Genomic DNA, 23,134 nt, shown 5'->3' on the forward strand with positions numbered 1-23,134 from the left:
TTTGACTTGTCATTCCTATGTTGCAGAGTATTTTGCTCTGGTTCTGGAAGTTGTGGCATGAAATAATTATTGGCAGCTCTGTGCAGTCAGCCTCAAGCAGGCTCCAAAAGGGATGGGGAGCTTTTCTCACAAAAAATAGGCAGCTCTGGAAGTTCAAACCAAAAGTGAAAAGAGAATCTCTGGCTTTTGCATCCTGGAGAATTTCTGCATTTTATCTCTTGTCTCTTTTATCTGCTTGCTCACCTTGCCTGTCTTCCTTCCCTCTGATTGCCAACTACGAAGTCTTATTGATGCCTCAAGATTTGTAGAACTTTTTAAAAGTCACATGCAGTTTATCACAATTTTTTTTATTTTTCTCTCCTTCAAGTAAGACAGTGGAGAGGATGCAGGGAAGTGACAGGATGACATGCTAATACAGAATCACTTTTTTGTTAAATTCAGTTTTGTTAAATGTCAAATTTGTTAAATTTGACTCTGTGGATTTCAAGTCATTTACTGCAGCTCTACTTAGCTTTGCAAGTTTTCCTAACAAATGAGATTAGTAAACCAGTTAATGGTTAATGGTACCTTGGGCTTGGGATGGCTTTTTCCCTCCTGAGGGTTTAACTCCATGCCATTAATTTGTTCTTTGCCCAGACTGCACGGACCACTGGAGTATGCACAAATAATTTCCAGATGGAGCAATGGTGGAGCAAGCCAGTACAGCTCTCCAGCACTGACCCTCATGGCTTGGAGTAGCTTCATTTGGTAAATTCTTCTGGTACTGGATTGGTGACTCCCTGCCACAAAGCTTTTAGGCAGTTCTTGTCTTGGCTAAGTGACCCAAGCACTGAAAATGCCTTCTGATTTGCTCCTTGATTCAGTGTAAAGGAAATAGCTGCACCAGTATTTGCAGCAACAGCTTGCAGGTTTCCTTGCTCAGATTTGTTCACATGGCAAAGCTCCGTTCTGGCTGGGTTCCAGGTTGGACTCACAGCTCTATCAACTCATCTGTGGCCTTAAAGGTTCATTCTGGAGGCAGGATGCTATTTGTGTGCCAGACTTAGTTTTCATGGCTACCAGTTGGTAGGAAATGTTGAAAGAAGAGGGAGAATATAAATCTTTGCTGTTAGCCTTGCAGGTGTGGCAGCTAGGTATGCTGGCTTGTCAGATGGTGAAGCTCTGATAACTTGAAGCTTACAAGCTTTGGAAGTTGCTTCCATTTGTTTTGTTGTTGTTTTAAACCTGCAGGGCAGTTTGATCTTGTTCTGGCTGCTCTCCTCCAAAATTCTCAATGTGCTTCTCAGCTCTAGCTCTGGGTGGTGGGGCTTTTTTTCCTTATAACTGAGGTTGTTTAAAAAAGGCAGATACATAGGGAAGGAGTAATAGTCTTAGTGTCTCTTCCATGCAGTTCTGAGAGCCTGTTTCACCTTTAGGTGAGGTGTTTTGAGACTCCTGTTACTCCTGGAGCTACACAGAACCCAAACGAGAAGAAAACTTTTCTACTCAGAAGTGATACACTGAACAGAAGTAACACTAATGCAAACTTTCTCACATCCCAGCCGTTGTCTGAAGGCAGTGGTCTGAGCGGAGCCAGATCTGATCTGGCTTTCAGGCTAACCACACTGCCTCTGAGGAATTCAGCTGTGGGAACTGCTACCCACCAGATGGGTTTCCACATCAGCCCAGTTACACCAATGCCAAGTACAGACTTGCACAGCCCAGTAGCCACGGCACAGCTCGTTCTTCATCCTTGCTGCTGAGAAGAGCTGGAAGCGATGCCCTCAGTACTGACTGCTTGGAAGTGGAAATTAAAAGATGCTAAAATTAAAAAAAACAACAACAAAAAAAGCAAACCAAAAGAAAGTCTTTGAGAATGCTTGCTTTCCTGAAGGTAGCCTTTAGGGCATGCTTCTTGTCTGTCTTATCTGTGGCTTGGTAGGTTTTGGAGGAGTGCAACAACGTGCTGTTGAGACAGGAGGGAGGACAGGGAGTCCATTCTGGAGGAAGCTGGTAGCAGGATCCTTCTATTGGCCTGGCAGCAGGAGTGCTCATTCTCCATGGGTCTGCCCTCTGTCCTCTTTCATGGAACTGCTCCCCTGTCACACCTGTGGGCACAGAGGAATTAATCCTTGGGTTGGGTTCCCTTCCCTTGCTCTGTGCTGGTTACTGTGGGCAGAGCCGTGGACTTGTCAGTTTTCAAGAGCTGAGGCTGCTGGTAGTGAATGCATGACATGGGCTGAAAATTAGAGTGTGAATTAGGAAAAAATTCACAAATGTGAATTTTTTGCATAAAAAGCACCCCAAATGTGTTTTTTATGCAAAACAGCATTGGCCTTGCCATCACTGTGGGACAGAGATTGAATCCCTCAGCCTGGGGATTAAGGTCGAATGTGTTTGCTGAATAATTAATGGTCAAGCTGAGACTCCTGCCCAGCTGGGCTCAGCAGAAATTTATAGCCTGTTAGTCACTGGCCAGGGTGCAGTGCTGGGCCTTGGCCAGCAGCACTTCCAGTCCCCTGGGTAAAAAGCCCTTGGGTTTCCAGGATGCTGAAGGTTGTTAAGTGTTGTCCCAGCTGATCTTCACGGCAGGTTTCCTTCTGATGCCGTCTTTTATGAGGAGTGAGAGAAAAATCTCATTAGCTGATTTATCTGTCCTGTAATGAAAATACATGTTCCTGCCACACTGCTTGCAGCTTTTGCTACCCAAGCCTCTGTAATTGTGTCACAGAAGAGACTTGGGCAGAAACTTGCCTTCCTCAATGCTGCTCCTTGTTCTCTTAACCCATTTCACAATTCTTACCTGGTTTGCAGTTTAAGGAGAAAAGCTGCTGACAGAGGGTCTGTGTAGGCTGTAAATGCACCACTGCTAAACTGGGTTTCACTGAAAGTCTTCACTGGAGTTTCACCTCTTCAGCTGAATGTGTCTTGGACATTATTTTCTACATTAGAGTCCAACAGCCTGCCCTCATCTGTCCTTACAGTAGCCACAGGTAAGCACCAAATAAACTTCACCCTGTCAACATCTACAATTAAAGGAAGAACACCTCAAAAACCTTATGGCAGGGCATGGTTTACCAAACAAAATCTGTGACAGGAAAGGGCATTTTTTCCACTCCTTTCTTAGTAATATTGTACTCCTCACAAACTCCCAGTGTCTCTGCAGATACCTGAGAGCCTCAGCTTGAGGTCAGGTTACAAGTTTCATTATGATTTCAAGTATGAGTGATAGCATTGTCTTATTTCTAGAACAGCATATGACAGATGCATCTGCTTGTAAACATATGGGAAATTTTTCTTAATACTGCTGATCCCCTACTATTCTTTCTTTCTGACAATTCCACACAGAGAAAGCAGGTGCAAGGATTTTTTGGCAATAAAAAAGTTTATGCAACTTATTATTGAAAGACCTAAATGCAATTATATAGTGGTCTTACCACACAGACCAGGCTTTGTGCAAACTTGGTGGTGAATTGTTGAGAGAGTACCCAGAACAAAGAAAGATAGTTAGAAGGGGAAATAAAACTCCTGCTAACTTACTGTAATTGCAACTGGAAAAGGTCTGATCCTGAGAAGGCAGGGTCAGTGGGAAAATCTTGTATATATAAAGTAGAATTTCCCCCAGGGCAAGAGAATGGATTCACTAACTTTGGTCAATGGGAAGAGCAGGAGAAGGCTAACAGAAACTGGAGCCCAGACTGGCCTGGCTACTGAAAGTGTTTCTTCCAGTGGGATGTAGCTTGTGCCCAGAAAAGTGTCAGCACATCATTTGTCAAACACTGGGACCCAGGTGAAATGAACCACATTCCTCAATGTTGGACATTCCCTGTCTTACAGCCTGAGGAGCTGCTCCTGGGCCAAAGCCACTGCAGGTACAGCAACACCCAGAGCTGACAGAGATTGCTGGAACCAACACTCCAGCTGTCTGAAGAAAGATGTTATGGTGTATTTTAAGTTACTTTATGTTGAAGTGTCCGTGTCCAGGTTAAATAGGGCTCTGAGCACCTGGTCTAGTGGAAGGTGTCCCTGCCCATGGCTGGAGGTTGGAACTGGATGATTTTTAAGGTCCCTTCCAACCCAACCCACTCTCTGGTTCTGTATTGTTCTACATGAGCAGAAGGCTTGTCTCTAAGGATATCACTGCATCAGCAGCTAGCTGAGATTAAAATGCAAGAAATACTTGCAATCAAACCAGTTTAATTCATGTATATTTGTACAATTTGTATAAAAAAAAAGAAAAAAAAAAAAGAAAAGTAGGTACTTGCAGACATTAACATAAAGACCAAACAATATTTTCTATTTATTTAAAAAGCTTTAAACATACAGAAGCAAACCCCTAATTATAAATGCATCATTATGCATAGATTTTACTGTTTACACGATACTGCTGGCTGCTTTTATTTTTCATCCAGGAATCTATTTAAACTCCAAGAATTCTTAAACATTCCTCTGAGCTTCCTGGCCTCAGAACTGCTGTCTGTCTTATCAAGTCATTGACCTCCAGCTGAAAACATTGCTCTAAAAAAAGTCAAATCTTTAATAAACAATTAAAAGTGCATTAACTGTAGAATTTTTTAATTTCATAAATGTTTAAACAAGTCAGTGAAAAACACCACCCTGTGAATTAGCTTTTTGCATGATTGATTGTAAAGTATCTTTTTAATAAGATTTTGATATTGCAGACTTTAGTCTTTTCTATTTTACTCTGTGCAACTGCTCAGTCGCACGATGTGTAGTATTCCTGAAATACCCACTGCAGTACATTACACTATCTTACATTTTCACTGTGTATACAATGCTCTTGCTGCATATCCCTGTTCCTTCTTACAACAAAATAATTTAGCTCAATGAACAAAAGCCCACTTTCTAAAAGCTGTTATAGCTTGTCTTGTATTTTGCAGGAGACAAATGCCTATTTCATTCTAAACAAATTCAAAAGAACGTAACGAACTTCCTGGTAGCTAAAAACTAGGGTTGGGTTTTGTGGTTTCTTTTTTCTGTACACAGGTTTAGATAAAAAAAGTGATGGCTATTCTGCTTAAGTGTCCTTGATAAGAGAATACTGCCTCTTACAACATCTATATCCAATTGTATCTATTACTTCAATGATCTCTAGCAAAAAAAAAGTAATAATCAATGAATGGTTTCATAAACAACAGGTGATTAAAGTAAAGGATTTATTATAATCTGCTTACAGTTGTTTGCAAAGACAGACATACGTTTTTGCATAAAGATATAAATTGCTTTTTAAAACTAATTTAGTGTGTTTAATTATATGAAGTTTCTGTGAATTATGAATTGTACCAAACCAAGATTAAAAGTAATAAGGTACAAAAATAGGAGCAAACAGACAACAATTTGGACTGGGACAGGCATTTAACAGTGAAGTGTAGAATATGGCTTTGCTATTTTAGTCAAGCAAAGTTACTCTGAGACAGAAAAGGAGGCAGTAACTTTGTTAATATAAAAAGCTGCTGCAGACTGTATTCACCCAGAACCTGGCTTTGAAATCTTCTATTTTAGACTTTTAAAAAAAGTAAATTAAGAGATGGATGTATGACTGTGTCTTTACTGTAAACAACCAGTCTGCATGCTGTATATCTCACGTTGGAAGTTTGGCTTTCATATTGCTGTGCAGGTCAGTATTTAAAGATCTGCCTATGAATTAGACTTCCAAAATGCAAATAATATATGTATGTATATATTTATATATAAAAAAACCTCTCTGAATACAGTCTTTACAGATTACCCATTGCATAAGGCAGGTGTCATTTAAAAAGACAAGTAGCGCTGACTGTCTTCAGTGCACCACAGTGCACCTCCAAATTTGGGTTCAGAAAGGGTGTAGAATTCTTAATTCGACCACCATTGACAAGAAATGCTACATTCTGACCGGCCAAGGGACACACTATAGCTCAAAAATACCAGTGGCACCCAGAGAGAACACTACAGATTAGAACTCTGAAAAACTATTCTATTTAAACATGAGCATATGGTAGCAACAGTTGAGCCTCAGAAAAGTTCACCTGTCCTCTATTCTACTCCAAAATCTTGTAGTTGCTTATAAATTGTGAAATAGTGAAAATCACCTCAAAAATTCTTTTCTTTGCAGTCTTATTCTAGAGAAAACGTTTTTGAGACAAAATCAGACCAACTGAGTTGAACTTGTAGTGTGAACATTTGTCTTCTTGGATGTATCCCGATTATTACAAAATGCTTATAAAATTACAGACTCTTTTAGTTTATCACTAAAAATTCTACTCAGCTTATCTGCCCTTATCATCCCTCACCATCCCTCTCACCAGTACAAATCTCTTTGATATACTTACTGTAATGATCTGCATGTTCCCTTCAGCATAACCAGAAATCGCTCTTCCCCCCTCTGAAATAATAATCTGACCTTTTAAGATGCTTCATAGATCCAGTATTCAAAGGAAAAAAAAACCAAAAAACAAAACAAAAAAATAAACCAAAAACAAACAATCTGGGAAACCTTAGTAAAAAAAAGAAAAATCATTCAACATGTTGCTCACCCCTGTTCCCCTGAGAGAGAAAGGGAATAGAGGGCAAGAACTCACTAGATCATTAAGCTGGCAAAAGCTTTGGAGAGAGACCATAATTTGTCTTGTTAAATGAAACCTTGGTAAAGTGGCAAACACTAAAATGTGTAATTTCCTACAGATATATGAAGCAGGAGTTCTAAGATGTGCTCAAGTCACATACGCTTGCAAGAGAGAGACAAAAGGGGAGGAAAATAGAGAGAGAAATAGAAAGGCTTAAAACACAACGGAAAAGGTTAAGCGTGGTTATTTACAACAGATACTGTAGGATGGTAAATTAGATATGATGCTAAAAAAGGCACAGCTTTCCCTTTCTTAAATACACTGTAAACGGTTCATTATGCATGCAGAACATTTCACTTTACAAAAAAATTACCTTGTTTGTTTAGACAAAGATAGTACTTAAATAGTCTCCAGCAAAATAGAGTTCTTTCAAAAATACTTTCCCGTTCATCCTATTAACCATTAAAGATTTTTTTGTCTCATTTACAAAAGTTCCTTACACCTTATTTCAGGTCCTTCACAATTTATACATACAGCAATGTACAGTACAGCAAAAGACTGCAAAAAATTATTTGTAAAGCCAGCACAATAGATACTATAAATTGATACCAGGGCATTTGTCTTTCACATCTTATCCTTTTGAATTAAATAGTAAATAGACACTTAACACAGTGTATATCATCTATGATGGGATAATATGGGATAACAAATGCCACAGGTGGGGATAACAGTATTCCACACCAAATGTTCTGTTATTACTTTACACGTTAGGGTTTGTGTGTGTGTATATATATGTGTATATATATATATAGTTTTTGTTTGGGTTTTTTTTTTGTTTTTTTTGTTGGTTTTTTTTTTTACAAGAAAAGAATATTAATGCCCCATATTGACTTTACGTTTTATGTGCAAACCAAGGGTAAGCTTTAAAAAGTTCTCATTAGTTCTCGAACCCTTTTAAAACAAGCAAACAATACCAGAAACTACATGGCATATTTAAAACTCCATCTGTTAAAATATCAAAATCAAAGAGTTATTGACTAGATATGGCTTTTCATCCAGAGGAACAGGAACATTTTCTAAGTGTTTTAGGGTTATGGGGTAATTTCCAAACATCTAGGTCTTGCCAAATCCAAGTCAACTGCTTTCCATTCCCCCAAACCCTTCGTATGATTTTAGACTATTCAGAGACTGCTGAACAAGTGTAAAGAGCATGTTTAAAATATGGTTTCTTGGGTCCTTCATGGGTGTGGAATAACACAGGGAAACTTAAGGCAAAGTTCTTCCATTTAAGACATTTTCTATCACTTCCTGTGAAAGTACAGGGGCTTGGCATTCCCAGATTCCACCTTTGGTAGCTGGTCACTGATGATTTCCACCAGCATGGCTGGAAACTCTACTTTCAGTGCCTGAGACTCTCGGAAGGTGTAGAAGCAGAATTCCAATAAGTCACTAACGAGCTGAAATACAGAAAGAAACACTTTTTAGGAAAAACACCAAGATTTTTGCATGCAAACAACAGCTTACTGATAATTGATTATTTCTAAGAAACAACATCTTACTCTGACCCAACAGTCCATTTACAGGGGCTATGAAGCAAACAAAAGAACCCAAATGCCAAAGGGCTACTTGACTCATTAAAACTAGGAAAACCCAGGAGACCACAGATTTGATTTTTCTGCCTAGCTGCACTTTTCCTTTCACTAACAGCAAATAGCCACCATGAAAACTCCAGGTCTTGTGCCCAGAGGGAAAAGATCAGCCATAAAGTATTGTATCTCAGCTTCAGCTGGATACACAATCATTAAATCAGATTATTTGGTTAACTTCAGTGCATTCTCCAGGGACTGCAACCTAGAACTGCCAGAGCAGCTGATGTTTGCAGCTCAACAACACAACTGCTGCATCACAAAGTGGCATTTCAGGTTGTACAGTGACACAATCTACAGGTTTTTTGGTGTCTGTGACCTAAATACATCTCCTAAAGCCTTACAGTATGTTGGACCCTTTCCAATCTTTAAGAAAGGTGAAGGAATGAAGCACGTCTAGGTTTCAGTGAGTGTGTGAACGTCCACTGCAGTCCATACACTGTTGTGAGACTGATGGAAAGAGCCTCTGCTGTCAAAATATCCAAGTGTTAAATTAATTTTGGCACCTTGTGTTCTTGCAGAGGGCTTGAAACACTTCTGCATGTGTAGTTTATCAAACACAAGTTTGTCATTTCACTTCTTATCATGCAGAATTGCACTCTGCCATAAATCCCCTGTTAAAGATAGAGCAAATCAAAGTGGACTTCTGGAAGGCAGAAAAGGAAATGAATAAAAAAATACGGGCGGCAACATTTCCCTCCTGTAGCACTATACCTTATTGCTCATTTTCAGGACTTTCACAGCTGTTCTTGCAAACATGTAAGCAGTTTATGAACATCCCAGAGAAGTTCTGAGGTCAGTCAAACACATGACTCGCTGCTACTGAGCACTACATGAGTCTGTTTGCTGGGGCTTAGGTCATTCATGATGATCTGGCATGTCATGAAGTAACACTAATTAATTAAACAGATGCATGCTAAATAAGTAGCATAATAGACGTAATCTGGTTTTCAAGGAAAAAATTCTGGTGTTCAAAGGTTTACTTTACCCATGAGGAGAAGGTTGTTACTGCATCTACCGTGTGCCAAAAATACTCTGAACAGCACAAAACCAAAGTGAAGGAAACTGTGTCTCGGTGTGCTTGCCACTCCCTCCTCCCTGCCTCTGGCGTCAAACACCAGCCCTAAGCAAAGGAAGCCTTGCACCCCAGCACAGCCTTGACAATGACCCTGTGAATGTGCTGCTTTTCCTAAACTTCTTTCACATCACTGAATGTGAGAGGGGGTTGGGGTCACCTCTGTTCCACTGCCTTCTGTGCAGCTCAAGTGAATTCCTGCCTCGTCACGCCCGTGTGGAGCCTCTGGATTCAGTGAAACAGGTCACAGAGAATCCTACCTAGAAACTACTACTCCTGACTTCTTTGCAAGCTTTTAGTAGTACCAAGTACAAATTTATGTCTGGTGAATATGCAGACAAGGGGAAATGAAAAATAACACAAATGAAGGAAGCACAATCTACTCGATTCAATAAGCAAGTCAGTAGTTCGGTGGGTGAAAACCAGGGTGTGATCATGGAGACACTCATAGCATAGCACACTACAAACCTCACCACATAAGAGAAAGGTTAAGTTTGCACAACAGTTTAAAAGAAAATCCCTAGAACCCTTCTATCATGTCATACTTGGGTTGGAAGCCCTAAGGATAATGTATTTCTATAGCTATTTAGTCTGCTAAAACTTTTGTTCCACTGTCTTAAGCTATCAGCTTTAACATACTTGACAATAATCATCCACATAAAGAAAAAGGGAGGACTAGGAAGCATGTGTGTCACACATGTGACCCCATGTGTCACCAGGACCATGGGATTGCACTCAGGATCTTTTAAACTCCAGCCTTGAAAGCTGCATGGCTTTTTGGGACTGGGAAAGCATTAATTTAAAATAAACAAGAACAAATGTGGCAGAATTGAAAGCCAGCTCAGATGTACAAAAATGTAAACACTGCTAAGGTCAGACACATAAAGCTGTGAGACCAAGAGCTGAACCACAAGCAGGCTATTCTGCAGGTGTGTTCCCATGAATTTTCAAAAGTACCAGCCTCCTGCCAGCTCAGCAGCCTTGGCATGAGGATTCAATAAAAGGATAAAAAACTCAGGTCCCACAGGCAATGCTAATTTTGAAATTTAAGTCCTTGCTTCTGCATCCCAAACATCATTCATCTGATGTAGTTTTGATTTGTAAGAGGTAAATAATTTAGATGGTCTTTTGCTTTAAAAGAGAAGTTCCCTCTTCAGTAAGGATATCAAAAGGTTTTCTCTTGGAACACACAAGCTCTCTCTTTGCAGTGACTGAGGCACCACAGGTGACAAGCAAGGTAACACGAGCTATCCAGCACCTCTGAATGTGCCTTATGAATTTCCTAGATTAAATGTACTCCTGGTTGTTCTTTAAAGCCCTGTAAAATCCCTGTGCTCTGACAACTCCTGACTACGCTTCAGCTGACCACTTCTACCCTCTATTTCTGGTGGTTTGTACTGGAAAAGCTGAGAGCTCCCCCAGTCCAGCAGTGTGACAGACAACTCCAGTTTAGCAGTGAAAGCACTGCTGTTCTCACAAGCAGTGCAATGGTGACTAGAAACACCCTGGCTTCTACAGTCTCAATTATTTCAGCTACTGAAGCACACTTCTGAAGACTTACAGTCTGGCAGTGCAGTTAAGGCCACAACTAAAACAATTCCCAATTCTCTCATCACTACCCTGCAGAGTGAGCTGCACTTCAAACATTTTCAAGGCTACAGCAGTCTTAGCAATTCTGATATTCTTAACACCTAATCAATTTTTGCATTTGTATGCTGTATTGAGCACCTCTGAGAAATAGCAGTATTAATCAAATGTAATTTTCTGTTATTAGGGTGGGGTGTCCATAAAATGGACTTTTTCACGCACACTGTTCTTCATAATTAAAAAAAATGAATCCTTTAATGAAGTCCCTGAAGTTAATACAGTTATAGTGACCTTCGAGCACTTGCCCCATTTTTACAGCAAAAAGAATTTATTTTAGTTTGGAAATCTCACCACGATGCCTTTGCATTTCCAAAAATGGTAAGAACTATTGGATTTGCAAGGGTGCACATTTCTGTGCTTCATTTTCTCCAAATTCTCTCTGAATCTCTGAGTGTGGTATGAAAGCCCACAGTCACTTCTCTATCAGGAGCATCTCTGTGATTAAGCCTACTGAGACAGCAATTAAATCAGCAGTAGGGTAACAACACAATGCTGAGTAATTTATTCCTATTATTAGCTACAGCTATTACTGTCAGAAACTTCAGCATTCCCCTATATTAAAAAAAAAAAAAAAAAAAAAGACACTCCAAATTGCCTCTCTCTGTCCCTTTCAGGAATGGGTCTCTGCCCACCCAGCTCTTTCCTCACCCAGCAGAGCCCTCAGTGAGTTTAAGGACTATTGTCACTTCCTGCTTTTTCCACTTCATGCAGTGGATACAAAACTCCTCTCCTACAACCAGGAAGGCTAAAGAAAACCACTGCCAACCAGGTCTTGATTATTCCATGATCACTATATTCACAGGAAGTACAAGGGAAGACCAAGGGATGAAGCCTCTGGTTATACCTATGCAGAGTATTTTTGCCTCATGCTAGTAAGGAGTAAAAGGTGGATAAAATAATATGGATTAGGCACTAACAGCATCTGGCAGAGCGAACATGGACCCCTGGTTTTTCCTGTGCATTTATCTGTCTGAGGAACTGCACTCGTTTTTTCTGGTTCCCTTCACAACCACGTGCACACCCAAGGTACACCACCTGACACCAGGACGTGCCAAAAAAGAGCCCAAGTTCAAAGTCTCCACTGCTCTTCTTCCAACAGCAGCAGGTTCTGCTCTTCCCCAACAAACACCTATTAACATGAAGGGAGATCCAACCATCACAAACTGAGCAAGATGACTCTCAGAGTAGCTTCTGTCTACATTAGGGAGCTGGGAATCAATTTCTCACTTGACAGATGCATATTAGCTGCCGCAACACACACCTAGCACACTCCCACATTGCTGCTGCTCTGGGAGTAGAGGCTGGATATATCCTCTCAATAAACAGAGAAAATGCTCACCCTGAGAATTCAGGCACTGGGACTGAAAGGAGGCTCCAAACTGCTCATCGGCAGTGGGACACGACTTGGGCAGATCAGTAGCAGAAGTAAGTGTACCCAGAGGTGCTGGTGACAGCTGAGGGGCTCATCTGCAGCTTTGTATCTGCAGGACTGGGAACCTGCAGAAGCACATTTGCATCCAGCACAGCATCCCTTCCAACCCTGCCCTCAGAGGGTCCATGCCCTTATTCCCACTGTCAGCTTTTTCAGCGAGTGAAATCCTGGTGCTCTCAGCCTATGGAAAGATCCACCTCAGCTATAAAGTATTCCCTTCAGGAACCATAAAAAATTAATTATTCAGCAGCATGAGCCTTAAAGAATTTATTTTTGTTTGGCAGAAAATGTCAACAAGCAAATGACAGTGCAGGGTGCTGCCTTGCCAAGACAAGGGAAAGGTTCACATTAGGGTTTAATGTCATGGCATCGAAACAAAAGCCCTCTTCACTCAAAGCCTGCTTAGTATCAGCCAGATTGAAACCAAATTCAGCTTTTGTTCTGCAAACTGCTTAACCATACACTACACAGTCTCTGTATGGAAAGAGGCCTGCCATGCGAGATACAGCCCTTCCTGCCAAAGCCAACAGGAGATGCTGAGGAGGATCCAAATGAAGTTTTTGATACCATGTGCAGGACATCTGTTTCTAATGTTCCTGAGGGCGTTTGTCAGGCACTTCACCTCCATCCAAGTGCTGCATGTGCATCTCTCCCCAAAATGCCCACGGCCACGCACAGGCACAAGACCAAAACCTCTGGGGTTTAGGTAGAGAGAGGGGGCTGTCCTTGCTACACTGTGATTCTTCAGGAAATGATGCACATGAGGCAGCCAAAATAAGAGAAATACAATCCCTCCAAGAAGGCAACATGGGATCATAGAATCACTAAGGTTGGAAAAGACCTCTGAGTTCACTGAATCCAGCTGTTAACCCAGCAGTGCCATGTCCACCACTAACCCACGTCCTGCTGCCTCAGCACCCACAGCTTCCACATGGCTCCACGCCAACAGAAGACAGGGCAGGCTGCAGGCAGGCTCCTAAAGCCCAGCACAGGTGTGTACATGCACAAAACCCTGTTCATCTTGTCTGCCTGGGATGGGTTTCCATCTCTTATTTTTCAGGTGCTTTGAGGCTTTATGGATCATTAAATAAAGTTGCTGATGTTTTCAAACACTTAAGTGCCAGCCTGGCCTTCTTGAAAAATTCTTTATTTCCTCAGCTCGGCACTTTCCTACCTGCACATATGTTGGCTGTGTGGATGAATGATTTAGCATCCTGAGCAATGTAAAACCATCTTGTTTGGGTTTCCTTTTCCTTCCTCATATGATAGAAGCCAAGCATACTGTAATTTGCTACTTCCATGCACTGTATTTCATATATTCCTCAGACAGATGTCTTAAAAATGAGGCTGATGAAAGCAAGTCTCGAGATGCAAAGGAGCAGGGTTTTTTATTGCTTGCCCCTACACTCAGGTAAAGTGAATTCCACGAGTGATGAGATGCAGCTCTGCTCAGATGGACAAGCTGGATACAGCAGGAGGGCTGAACAAGCACAAATTGTGCACCAGCCCCTTCTGGCTTGCACTGAAAATGCCAATGCTGAGACTACAGCAGCATGTAAACATGGGGCCTCAGCTCCAGCCAGAATGCCCAGCACCAAATATATTATCATCCTCTATAATGGAATAAGTTAAAAATACACAGGTGACAGCTGAAGGAGCGTTCCTCCTAGACTAAGGAACCGAGCAAAAAATTTGCATTCACGTTGATTGAATGGAGAAATTCTGCACTAACAGGCAGTGGGGAGAGAATATTAATTCTCACTTCTCATTAATATGATCACCAGTCTAAATTTATTCTGATGGATTTCAAAAACCAAAATGCAAAAAATACAGTTTTAGAGAGAAAGAAAAACACGTGCTCTTGTTGAACAAGTCTCCAGTATCATCTATGAAAGGAAGCACTGTTGTGGAGACAACTGGCCTTTCTAACAGAGATTGCTGACAATGGGACTTTCTTTAAAAAGTCCTTTGAAACGAAGTGCTCTATTAAAACAAAAGTAATGCAAAAATAGCTTAATTAAAAATTAAATAAAATGCGAGAGCAGCCTGCTTCCTCTGGTTAGTTCAGCTCCCAATGGTTAATGCTGTGTTTTGGAAAATGTCTGTAGGACATGGGAGCGTTCTCAGTACGTGTGAGCCTGTCATCCAGTCACCTTAACCACACAAACACTCCCATTTCAGCAACAAATCACAGACACTGCCTATCCTGAAGAGGATTAGAAAATTCCATAAATGCAGGAGTTTGTTTTGCTGCCTCGAGGTTCAGATGTGAATTCTTGCAAATGATTTTATCACTCATCCCTTTTTTTTCCACTAAAGCAGTACAACTTCCTTTGCTGGCACTGAGCAAGTGAAACCTGATCTCTGAAGAATGAGCTATTACTGCAGCACTAATAATACTCTCCCTGCCTCCCACTAAGGTTTGCAATGTTTTAATGAACAACAGAACAATATTTGAAAAGTAATTCCATATATACATTCTGTAAACATTCTTACACCAATTTGACCTGAAGTGCACCGTACTGTACCGTCTCTGCAAAATGAAATTCGAGTACAAAGACATGCATTTGTATGCAGGCTCTGAAAGCAAGTGCTGTAGCTTCTTCATGCAGCAAAGATCCTTCCCTGCCCACCCAGGATGGAGTTTTCTCCTTTGCTGCAGTTTGCCAGATTTTACTGGGAGGGTGATGAGCATGCTGGGAGCCCTCCTCTCACGTACCCAAAGACGACTAAGGGTCACTCTCACTGTCCCCAGGAGCCTGCCTTCACTGGCTGCACCATGGCACAGCTTCAGAGAGGATGGGTTGGCTCAAGCAATGGGCTGGTCCCCAAGGAACTCTCAGGGGGCACTAGGAAAACCCTCAGCTGAGGAGACCTTACCAAGTGGGTCACTTGTTTCCTCTGTAGAGGCTATAGGCTCCCTCAGAGGAAGTCAAAGGAAATAAGTCCTGCTGCTGCGGAGTGATTTGTACTTTGCACTTACCATTACAGTGTCTAGGACCAGGCCGCTCCCTGCTGAACAGCTCAACATTATGGACACTCCTTCTGGAATCTACCACACCTACCACAACCACTCTGTCTCTCTGGGCAGAGGCATCAGCAGCCTGGGTGCTTTGAGACCAAACTTTTAGTTTCCTGTGTCGTTCATCACACCTCACACCTGAGACACGTGGAACACCTTGTGCTGGAATAAGGCAGAGTGGCAGAAATGACCCAACAAGGAATCATCCACTTGGGAGTTCAAATAAAGCTTCAAACACCCAGGATGGCTCCAAGGTCTTTTAAAGTCATCATTATTACAAACCCAGCTGTAAAAGATGACCAAATGAATTCTGTGTTTATTGGCACATCAGGCATGCTGGACGTTTAATACACTAACCCTGCACCTTTCACCTTAAAGACTTCTACTTTCTTATTTTAACTTCTTAAATTCATCTAACAATTTCTCTCAGATGTCCCTTTAAAAAGAATATGGTTGTTTTTTATCTCCCTGTCAGTTAACACAATCAAAGACTACATGTTTACCTTAATGGAGAGATTTTCTGCTTAACTTTTCTGCGCTCCCTGAGGAGTTATACTTACATCATGCATGGAGTCAAGAAGTTTAGTCAGTTGGTAGAATCTCTGCCAGCTTTGCCCAGAGTTACTTGGACATTTAGTTACCATCTTCTTTAGTTCTTTAATGTAATTTGCCCTCATTTCTTCAAATGCAGCTTGGCTTTTGAGACCATCCTTGGGAACTGTCATTGAAAAGACAGTCTTAAATTAGTATTAACTGCATTGCTTATTCTTTTGATGTGCATACTTAAACAGTTACACCAGTCAACGGATGAAGGAATGAAACCTTTAAGCAAAGTCCATAATTTTACAGACATTGATGAGGGATCAACAACATCACACAGATTCTCAAGCGATTCAGGCATCCTCTCCAGATGTGTGATTGCAGAAGCTGTGGCAGAGGACAAGATAACATCTCAGAAATATGACACATGCTAACCTCATGTCCAAACTGCTTTCAATACAATCCAACCACATAAAAACCATGCAGATGGATCAAGGGTATTTTGTTAGAAGCTGAAAACATGATTTATCATTCTTGAATGATTCCCCACACTTGGCAGAGGAGGAGAAGGTACAGAATCACAGCTGTTATCTGCAGAAATGCTAGACCAAGTGACACATTTTTTATGCCATCAAGTAAGAACTAAAATTTCTTTGAATGTTAGCAAGCATCTGCATAGCATCTAGAACAAAACAGAGCCATTTTTCTGCACAGAAGACTGTTTTCCAGACAAGCTTCCTGACCCAGTGCTTGACCATGACAGACAGTTGCAAGCATTTCTAGTGTCCTGTTACAGTTTCCATCTGCCAGACAGAGACAGAATCATGATCATGGAATCATCATTTTATAAACGGGTCAAAAGTAGGGTTTTCTGATAGTTTTTATTGTGACTGATATTGGCAAGGCTAATTACAAAAGCAAATACCCTGTTTCTTTATGGACTACAAACACCCTCGCACTCCTGCAGCTCCTGCCCCAAACAAGAATGGCTTATTAGGATCAGATCCCTATGAAAACTCCAAAGAGGTTATTAACAACATTGCTAAAAATATTCTGAATTGGTTGAACACTGCTTAACCATCAAATGTTGTTTTTTTTTTTTCTCTGTATCTCTTAGGCATAGTCCATAGAAGGAAAATAAAATACTAGTCTATACAGGAGTGAGTTTTATTTCCTAAGCAAACTAGAAAACAATGTCAGATGAAGCTAAATGGGAAGTTACCTGCTAAAAAGAGAAAGAGAAAAAAAAGGTGATCTTCTAAGTAAGATCTTACTTCTGGGTAAGTTAGCTTACCCAGACTTAACATCTTGACAGAAACTGCCTTGTTCATCCATTCCCTTATTTTCTAAATCCTCTCAACTGCCCTCTATTGCAGTGAAATCGCATCAGAAGCAAGTAACAACTGCCCTAAATGGCTCCAAAGTAGAAGCTTTAAGAAAAATCATCCATATCTACCAGAGCAATTTAGCAATGGGGAACAAGGAGGAGCTGTACCACCGCAAGAGCAGCATGGACTTGAGACCACCAAGCACTAGAAGAGGGCACAAGGAAGAATCTTTAGAAAAAGCCTAGGAAGTGACACACCAGCATGCCTGCTGCTTGGCAAATATTATATATTTATATTACACACTCATAATATAAATATCCTATGTTCATTTAATTTTCAAATTCTAGATGCAAACTCTCTCAGCCAGCTGACAGATAAACAGTCTGGAACAGATCTACAAATTCAGTTCAAGGTGAATGCACACAGAGGCACCAATCAAGATAAGCCATGAGAGCATGCTGTGGCCCTCACACAAAATGCACAGGCTTTACAGTTCCTTTAATATGTACAGTGCTTACAGACTGTTAGAGCCACTCTTTCTTTGTCTACTACTATGTATTTTATTGTTCTCTCTGAAAATTACTATACTATCACCCCAGCCAGTTTATTAAGGAAGAAAGAAAGACCACAAATAAAGAGAATTCAAGCAAAACATGAAATTCTGGAAGTTTGCCCAGTGTTTCTGATTTTACTTATTAAAAGCAGCAATACTGTTGGCAAGCTCCCAAAATCTATGGTCTGTGGAAAGCAAGAAAACAACTGAGTTGTAATGTGTGGTTTCTTCCACATGTAAATGGAGTGAAACTTCCTTGATGTGGTCTCCATGAAAGTTTCAGAATAACTTGTACTCTGCTCATCACATGATTCAATAAGAGAATTGAAATGAAAATAAACGTGGTGTTTTCTGTCATAAGACTGTACCGAGGTGCAATCACTCAAAACCAGGTTTTCTGCCCTTCACTTGACACTTTATGGGTTTTATCACCACCTCCATTTCCATTTCACTCTCCTTTTTCTGTCTCTCTAATGTAAATATCCTGATTCTCCCAAAACAAACTATTTTTAGCAGGCTTTCTAATGACCATGGTGTGTGTTTCAAAGGGACCCAGCTCACTGAAGTTGGTTGGCCAGATTGATCTCACCTAACAGATTCTTGCAATAACTCATTAGTTTATACACTTGAGAGGGTAGAATAATAAATACCTGGCCTGAAGACATTTTGCTGCATTTTTAGAATGCCTTCAGGTTCTTTTTCTAAAGATTCTTCCCCTTTAGGGCTGATTAAAATGCTGCAGAGGCAGATCTCAAATCCAGACATTCTCTCAAGAACATTTAGGAAGCCAAACCCTCCCTGAGCACATCCACTTCAAGTTGCTTCTGGAAACATCAGGAGTGACAACCTTCAAATAAGCCCATCTACCCCTCAGGGCAAGCCTGGAGCACATCTCCTCCCCACTGCTCCAGGTTCACTGGCTGACCATCACCTCCAGCCCTTGGTGGAGTGGGACCTGGGACACAGACCAGGACACAAAGGGCTCCCCAAGAGCGTCTCTCCCAATCCCAGCAAGGTGGAACAGCTTCAATCCGAAGAGGGAAAGAAGGGGAGATAGATGGCCAAGCCCAAGGAATTTACAACCTCAGGAGGTTTCTGGTAGAGGATCCAAATCCTCTCCAGTCCTGACAGGAACTGCAGCCTCATGTCCCCCCTCAAAGGCAGGTATTTTAACCACAGAGCTGGCTTGTCATGGTGTCACCAAGTTGTTACAGTAACAGAAAGTAGCAGGATTCCACAGAATCACATTATTTACAGGTTTACAGGCTGTTACTGATGGAAAAATAATGTACAAACTGCCTGTGTGTGTTTTGCACTGGGACAGGAGGTTTTCGGTGTTTTCAGTAAGATAAGATCAAGAGATCTGCTAATTACTACACAGTGCTGTAACAAGCACCAAGGTGTAATTTTGTGTCTTAAAACTCAAAGCATGATGCTCAGGAGAAAAAGGAAGCACACACTGTCATTTATTAAACTTTCAGAATCCTGTGAAAGGGCTTTCCATTCTCAATTCATTCGACATTACAAGATCACCTGCTCTGCAGAACAGGCAATGCACATCTTTTGATCCTGAAGGTCACGTTAAGTCAGCCAAGCCCTGGTGGCTTTGAATGTCGAGCAGGGATTTTTCTCTCATTCCCCACAGCTGTGACACTTGCCTGGCACATCTTGTTGGTGTGGTCCCTCTATGGGAAGGGGGGCCAAAATCTTGTGCCTGGCCACTCCTGTCCCTCCAGTGCACATGACCCACTCAAATTGCAAAGACACTTCCTGAGCTAACTGCAGATAAACCCCAAGGCATAAACCCAGGCTTATTCCTGCGGCCCAGCTGGAAGCAGTTTGGCTCTTCTGTCAAGCTGGTTAAAATCACCGCATCTCTTTGTGAACCCGAGTATTTTCAAGCATTCCTACATAACCACAGACCCCACTCACCTGTGCTTAAGAGCAGCAGCACTTTCATGATAGTGTACTCCTCGAAGCTGAGCTGCAGGCGGACGAACTGCAGGCTGATCTGGTGCATGCCCTGGCACAGCTCGAACATCGCCGACTGGCGCATCCGCTCCCTGCAGAGACGGGAACAACATCCACGGCATCAATACGGGAGCACAACCTGCAGGGGATCACCTGGGCATCACCCTGCTCCTGCACCATCTGCAATGGATGCCTGAGTTCACCTCATTGCCCAGCAGAACAGGGAAAAGGAACGGCAACAAATGTAACTTGAGTTTTACCATTGATGCTATTAATGAAGTGGCAAAAACGTTTTAATATGTATTTGAATTGTCAGTGCTTGTTCAGCTCTGCCCTGGCTGATGGAAATGTGTCTGCTCAAGAGGTCAGAGCTTGTGCAAGAGGGGAACCTACACCCACTGAATGCATGCTCTGGATGATACACTCCCCCATCAGTTGACATCTCCTGTTCAAACACTGAAATATTCAAAAATCACGTTGTTTTTCCCCCCCCCCCCAAAATAGTAATCTCAAATAAGCTGGAATAAAGGAGTATATGAAACAAGGAACTCATTCATTAACACAGACTTCTGCCTGTTAAATCATAAAATAATTGGGATACAGGACTTGTATCCAGATACCATTATTTTTCCTTTAAATATATTTTCATAGATTTAACTTCAGACCTTCTCTCTCTTCTCTGAAGTAATCCTAGGGTAACCTATCCTGCCCAAATTTCAGGAAGAATTAGTTAGAATTTTGCTAAATTTCTGAAGCTTCCATTTCAAACCACAACAGCTACAGCAAAGTCATTGAGAATTGCCTGTATCAGCAGAAACCATGGTATGTTATATATATGTATATATATATATATATATATATATACATATATATGTCACATGTGTGTATATGCAGGTATGTAGACAAGGTCCTATAATTTTTCAGTGACCACTACCCTTTTTTCTTTTAGTTGCTCAAAACCAATTGTCTGTATTTCTTCTAACTTTTTTTTTTTGTATAATTGGGGAATTGGATGAAGTTCAGCTCATTATTTTAACCAAGCAACTGCTTTTTCAAATATACAAATTGGCTGGTGAAAGAGAAGAATCATACTGTGTGCAAACAAAGACTGACATAATCTTCCTGGTGTTTTATTGCACTACTGCCAGAGCAATTTCATTTTCCTCCTTATACTAATAAAGCAGACTCCCCATTGTTAGATGGGCTTTGCACTTTTCCCCTGCTCCACCCTCTTTTCTTGAGACTAAGAACTTCCACCTTATTTTTTTTTAAATTAAATTTAATAGTAAGAGTAATGCCATACATATTTGTTTTTATCATACATCATGGACTGCTCCCAGGAGGCTCTGAGGGATACACACGGAAGTCAAAGGGTGAATGATTAATAAAGAACATTTGTATTTTAAATTCTACATGTTAAAGTATATCTCAGATGGCCAGAGACAGCAGCACTCAAAGCAAGAGCCATCTATGACATCCATCATTACTTTTGCAGGACATCAAGGTTTGTTCCTCCAGCTTCAGAATATAAAGCCACTGCCACCATCCCTGTCTGTGTTTGACCTCTACAGAGAGAAGTGACAGATTTTTCATCAGATACCATAAACAAGCCACACAGCAAAAAAGATTAAAATATTATGATGTTTTAGCTCAGGTTTCTTATGGGTTTTTTTTGTTTGTTTGGTTGTTTTTTTGTTGCTGTTTTTGGGGTTTTTGGTGGCAAAATACTCTCTGTGCAAGTTAACAGTAAAAGTATTGACTCAAAAACTTGATGTTTTACGTTGCATTGCACTTTTTCCTACATTCAAATTTTTCTGCTTTTTGTTTTTCTTTGTACTTGTTTTTACTTATACATGATCGCCTAAATGGAAGAATTTCAGTTATATTCAGGGTTTTTTGCGTTAGTTATTTCTTTCTGTCTTTTAAATATTCAATCTTTTATCTACTTACAAATATTGATCTCTAGGCTCACCCTCAAGGAAAACCTGATAGCATTGTTTGTAGTGAGATAAAATTATGCACAGATTGAGTTACTAAGTGATTTGTTTAATATACAGCAAACACGTTATTTCAAATGAGTTTGCCACCTGAAAAATCAGTTAAGTTGATTTATTACTTATTTACAAAATATTACCAACTAAAAATTATGTTAGCTAATTCATGACTGTTTAATGAAAGATAAGCATTTTTTTGGAATTTACACTATTCAGCTTTGTATTAGGTTTTCAACCCCACACTGTGTAGAATGAGGGTAGAGCGCTTTTGAAAAATTCAGATGCTGACATCACAGACATCCAATACCTTGAGAGCAGCAACAAAATAAAGCAACAGAAATATGATAAAAGTGAAGAGGCACAGAGAAATTAAGACATGTCAGCATAACACAAACAAAGTTATTTTTTCTTCACCAAAAACATCAACTAAGAATAAATGTCATCAAGTCATCACAAATGCCTTTACCATCACGAGGAAAAATTAAAACAAACTTTTATGTTTAAAAAAAAAAGGAGAGATAAAAAATAAGGCAAATCCCAACCAACCAAACCCAGCACCACCTCTGATACAGCATCTGAACGTCTCAACATGAAAAATGGAGGCTAGGAAGATTTGGACTATAAGGGCACTTATCTTTATGGGGACATTTAGGAAGGTAAGTACATTTAGGTAACAAAAGGCGTGGAGCCAAAGCTCTGAATCCGCTATTTGGATACGCATTCAGAAGCGGTGTCATTAGCTCAGTTCAGCTTAATCCTCCTTCATAATAATACGCTTTAAACTTTACACCTTAAGTTAATCCATCTTAAGTTCCCCGAGTGTCTCCGAGGCTTGAAGTAATGCCCAGCTCACATTCTGTCTGACCTTTCCTGCAGCCCTCTGGATGGGCAGGGCATCCAGCCATCCCCACCACTGCCACCAGCCATCCCCACCACTGCCACCAGCCATCCCCACCACTGCCACCAGCCATCACCACCACTGCCACCAGCCATCCCCACCGCTGTCACCAGCCATCCCCACCGCTGTCACCAGCCATCCCCACCGCTGTCACCAGCCATCCCCACCACTGTCACCAGCCATCCCCACCGCTGCCACCAGCCATCCCCACCAGCCATTCCCGCCGCTCTGCCCGATTCCCGTCAGAGCCACCCAGCTACAACAGATATTTAGGGTTTGACCAGTCACCCCAGGAGAGCAGGGATGGTTTGAGGAAACCATTTAAGACAAGGCATGCTAAATACCAGTCGTGTACCTCATCATATCCTTATGTGATCTCCACAGAAACCAGGCAGCCATATAAAAACCTGTGAAACTACAGGCAGGCTGAACAGATACAGCCTGTTATGAATAAGTAACTCATCATTTATGAAGTCATCATAAAGC

The 23,134-nt window shown here is 41.1% G+C and overlaps 1 protein-coding gene across 8 annotated transcripts in view; it reads right to left on the bottom strand.

Annotated features, from left to right (window-relative positions):
- Positions 1 to 4,159: 4,159 nt before the first annotated feature.
- The window catches only part of NR3C2 (nuclear receptor subfamily 3 group C member 2), a 190,647-nt gene continuing 171,672 nt past the window's right edge, over positions 4,160 to 23,134 (bottom strand). For all 8 annotated transcript variants that reach the window (XM_086889405.1, XM_086889407.1, XM_086889404.1 and 5 more), the window contains 3 exons: positions 19,718 to 19,848; positions 15,925 to 16,082; positions 4,160 to 7,999 (listed from right to left, as the gene is read on the bottom strand). In XM_086889405.1, the coding sequence (XP_086745531.1) occupies positions 7,844 to 7,999; positions 15,925 to 16,082; positions 19,718 to 19,848 (445 nt within the window). In that variant the 3' untranslated portion in view covers positions 4,160 to 7,843. The remainder of the gene's footprint in view (positions 8,000 to 15,924; positions 16,083 to 19,717; positions 19,849 to 23,134) is intronic.

This window comes from Cyanistes caeruleus, chromosome 5, assembly GCF_971803275.1.
Source record: "Cyanistes caeruleus chromosome 5, bCyaCae1.hap1.1, whole genome shotgun sequence".
NCBI lineage: Eukaryota > Metazoa > Chordata > Aves > Passeriformes > Paridae > Cyanistes > Cyanistes caeruleus.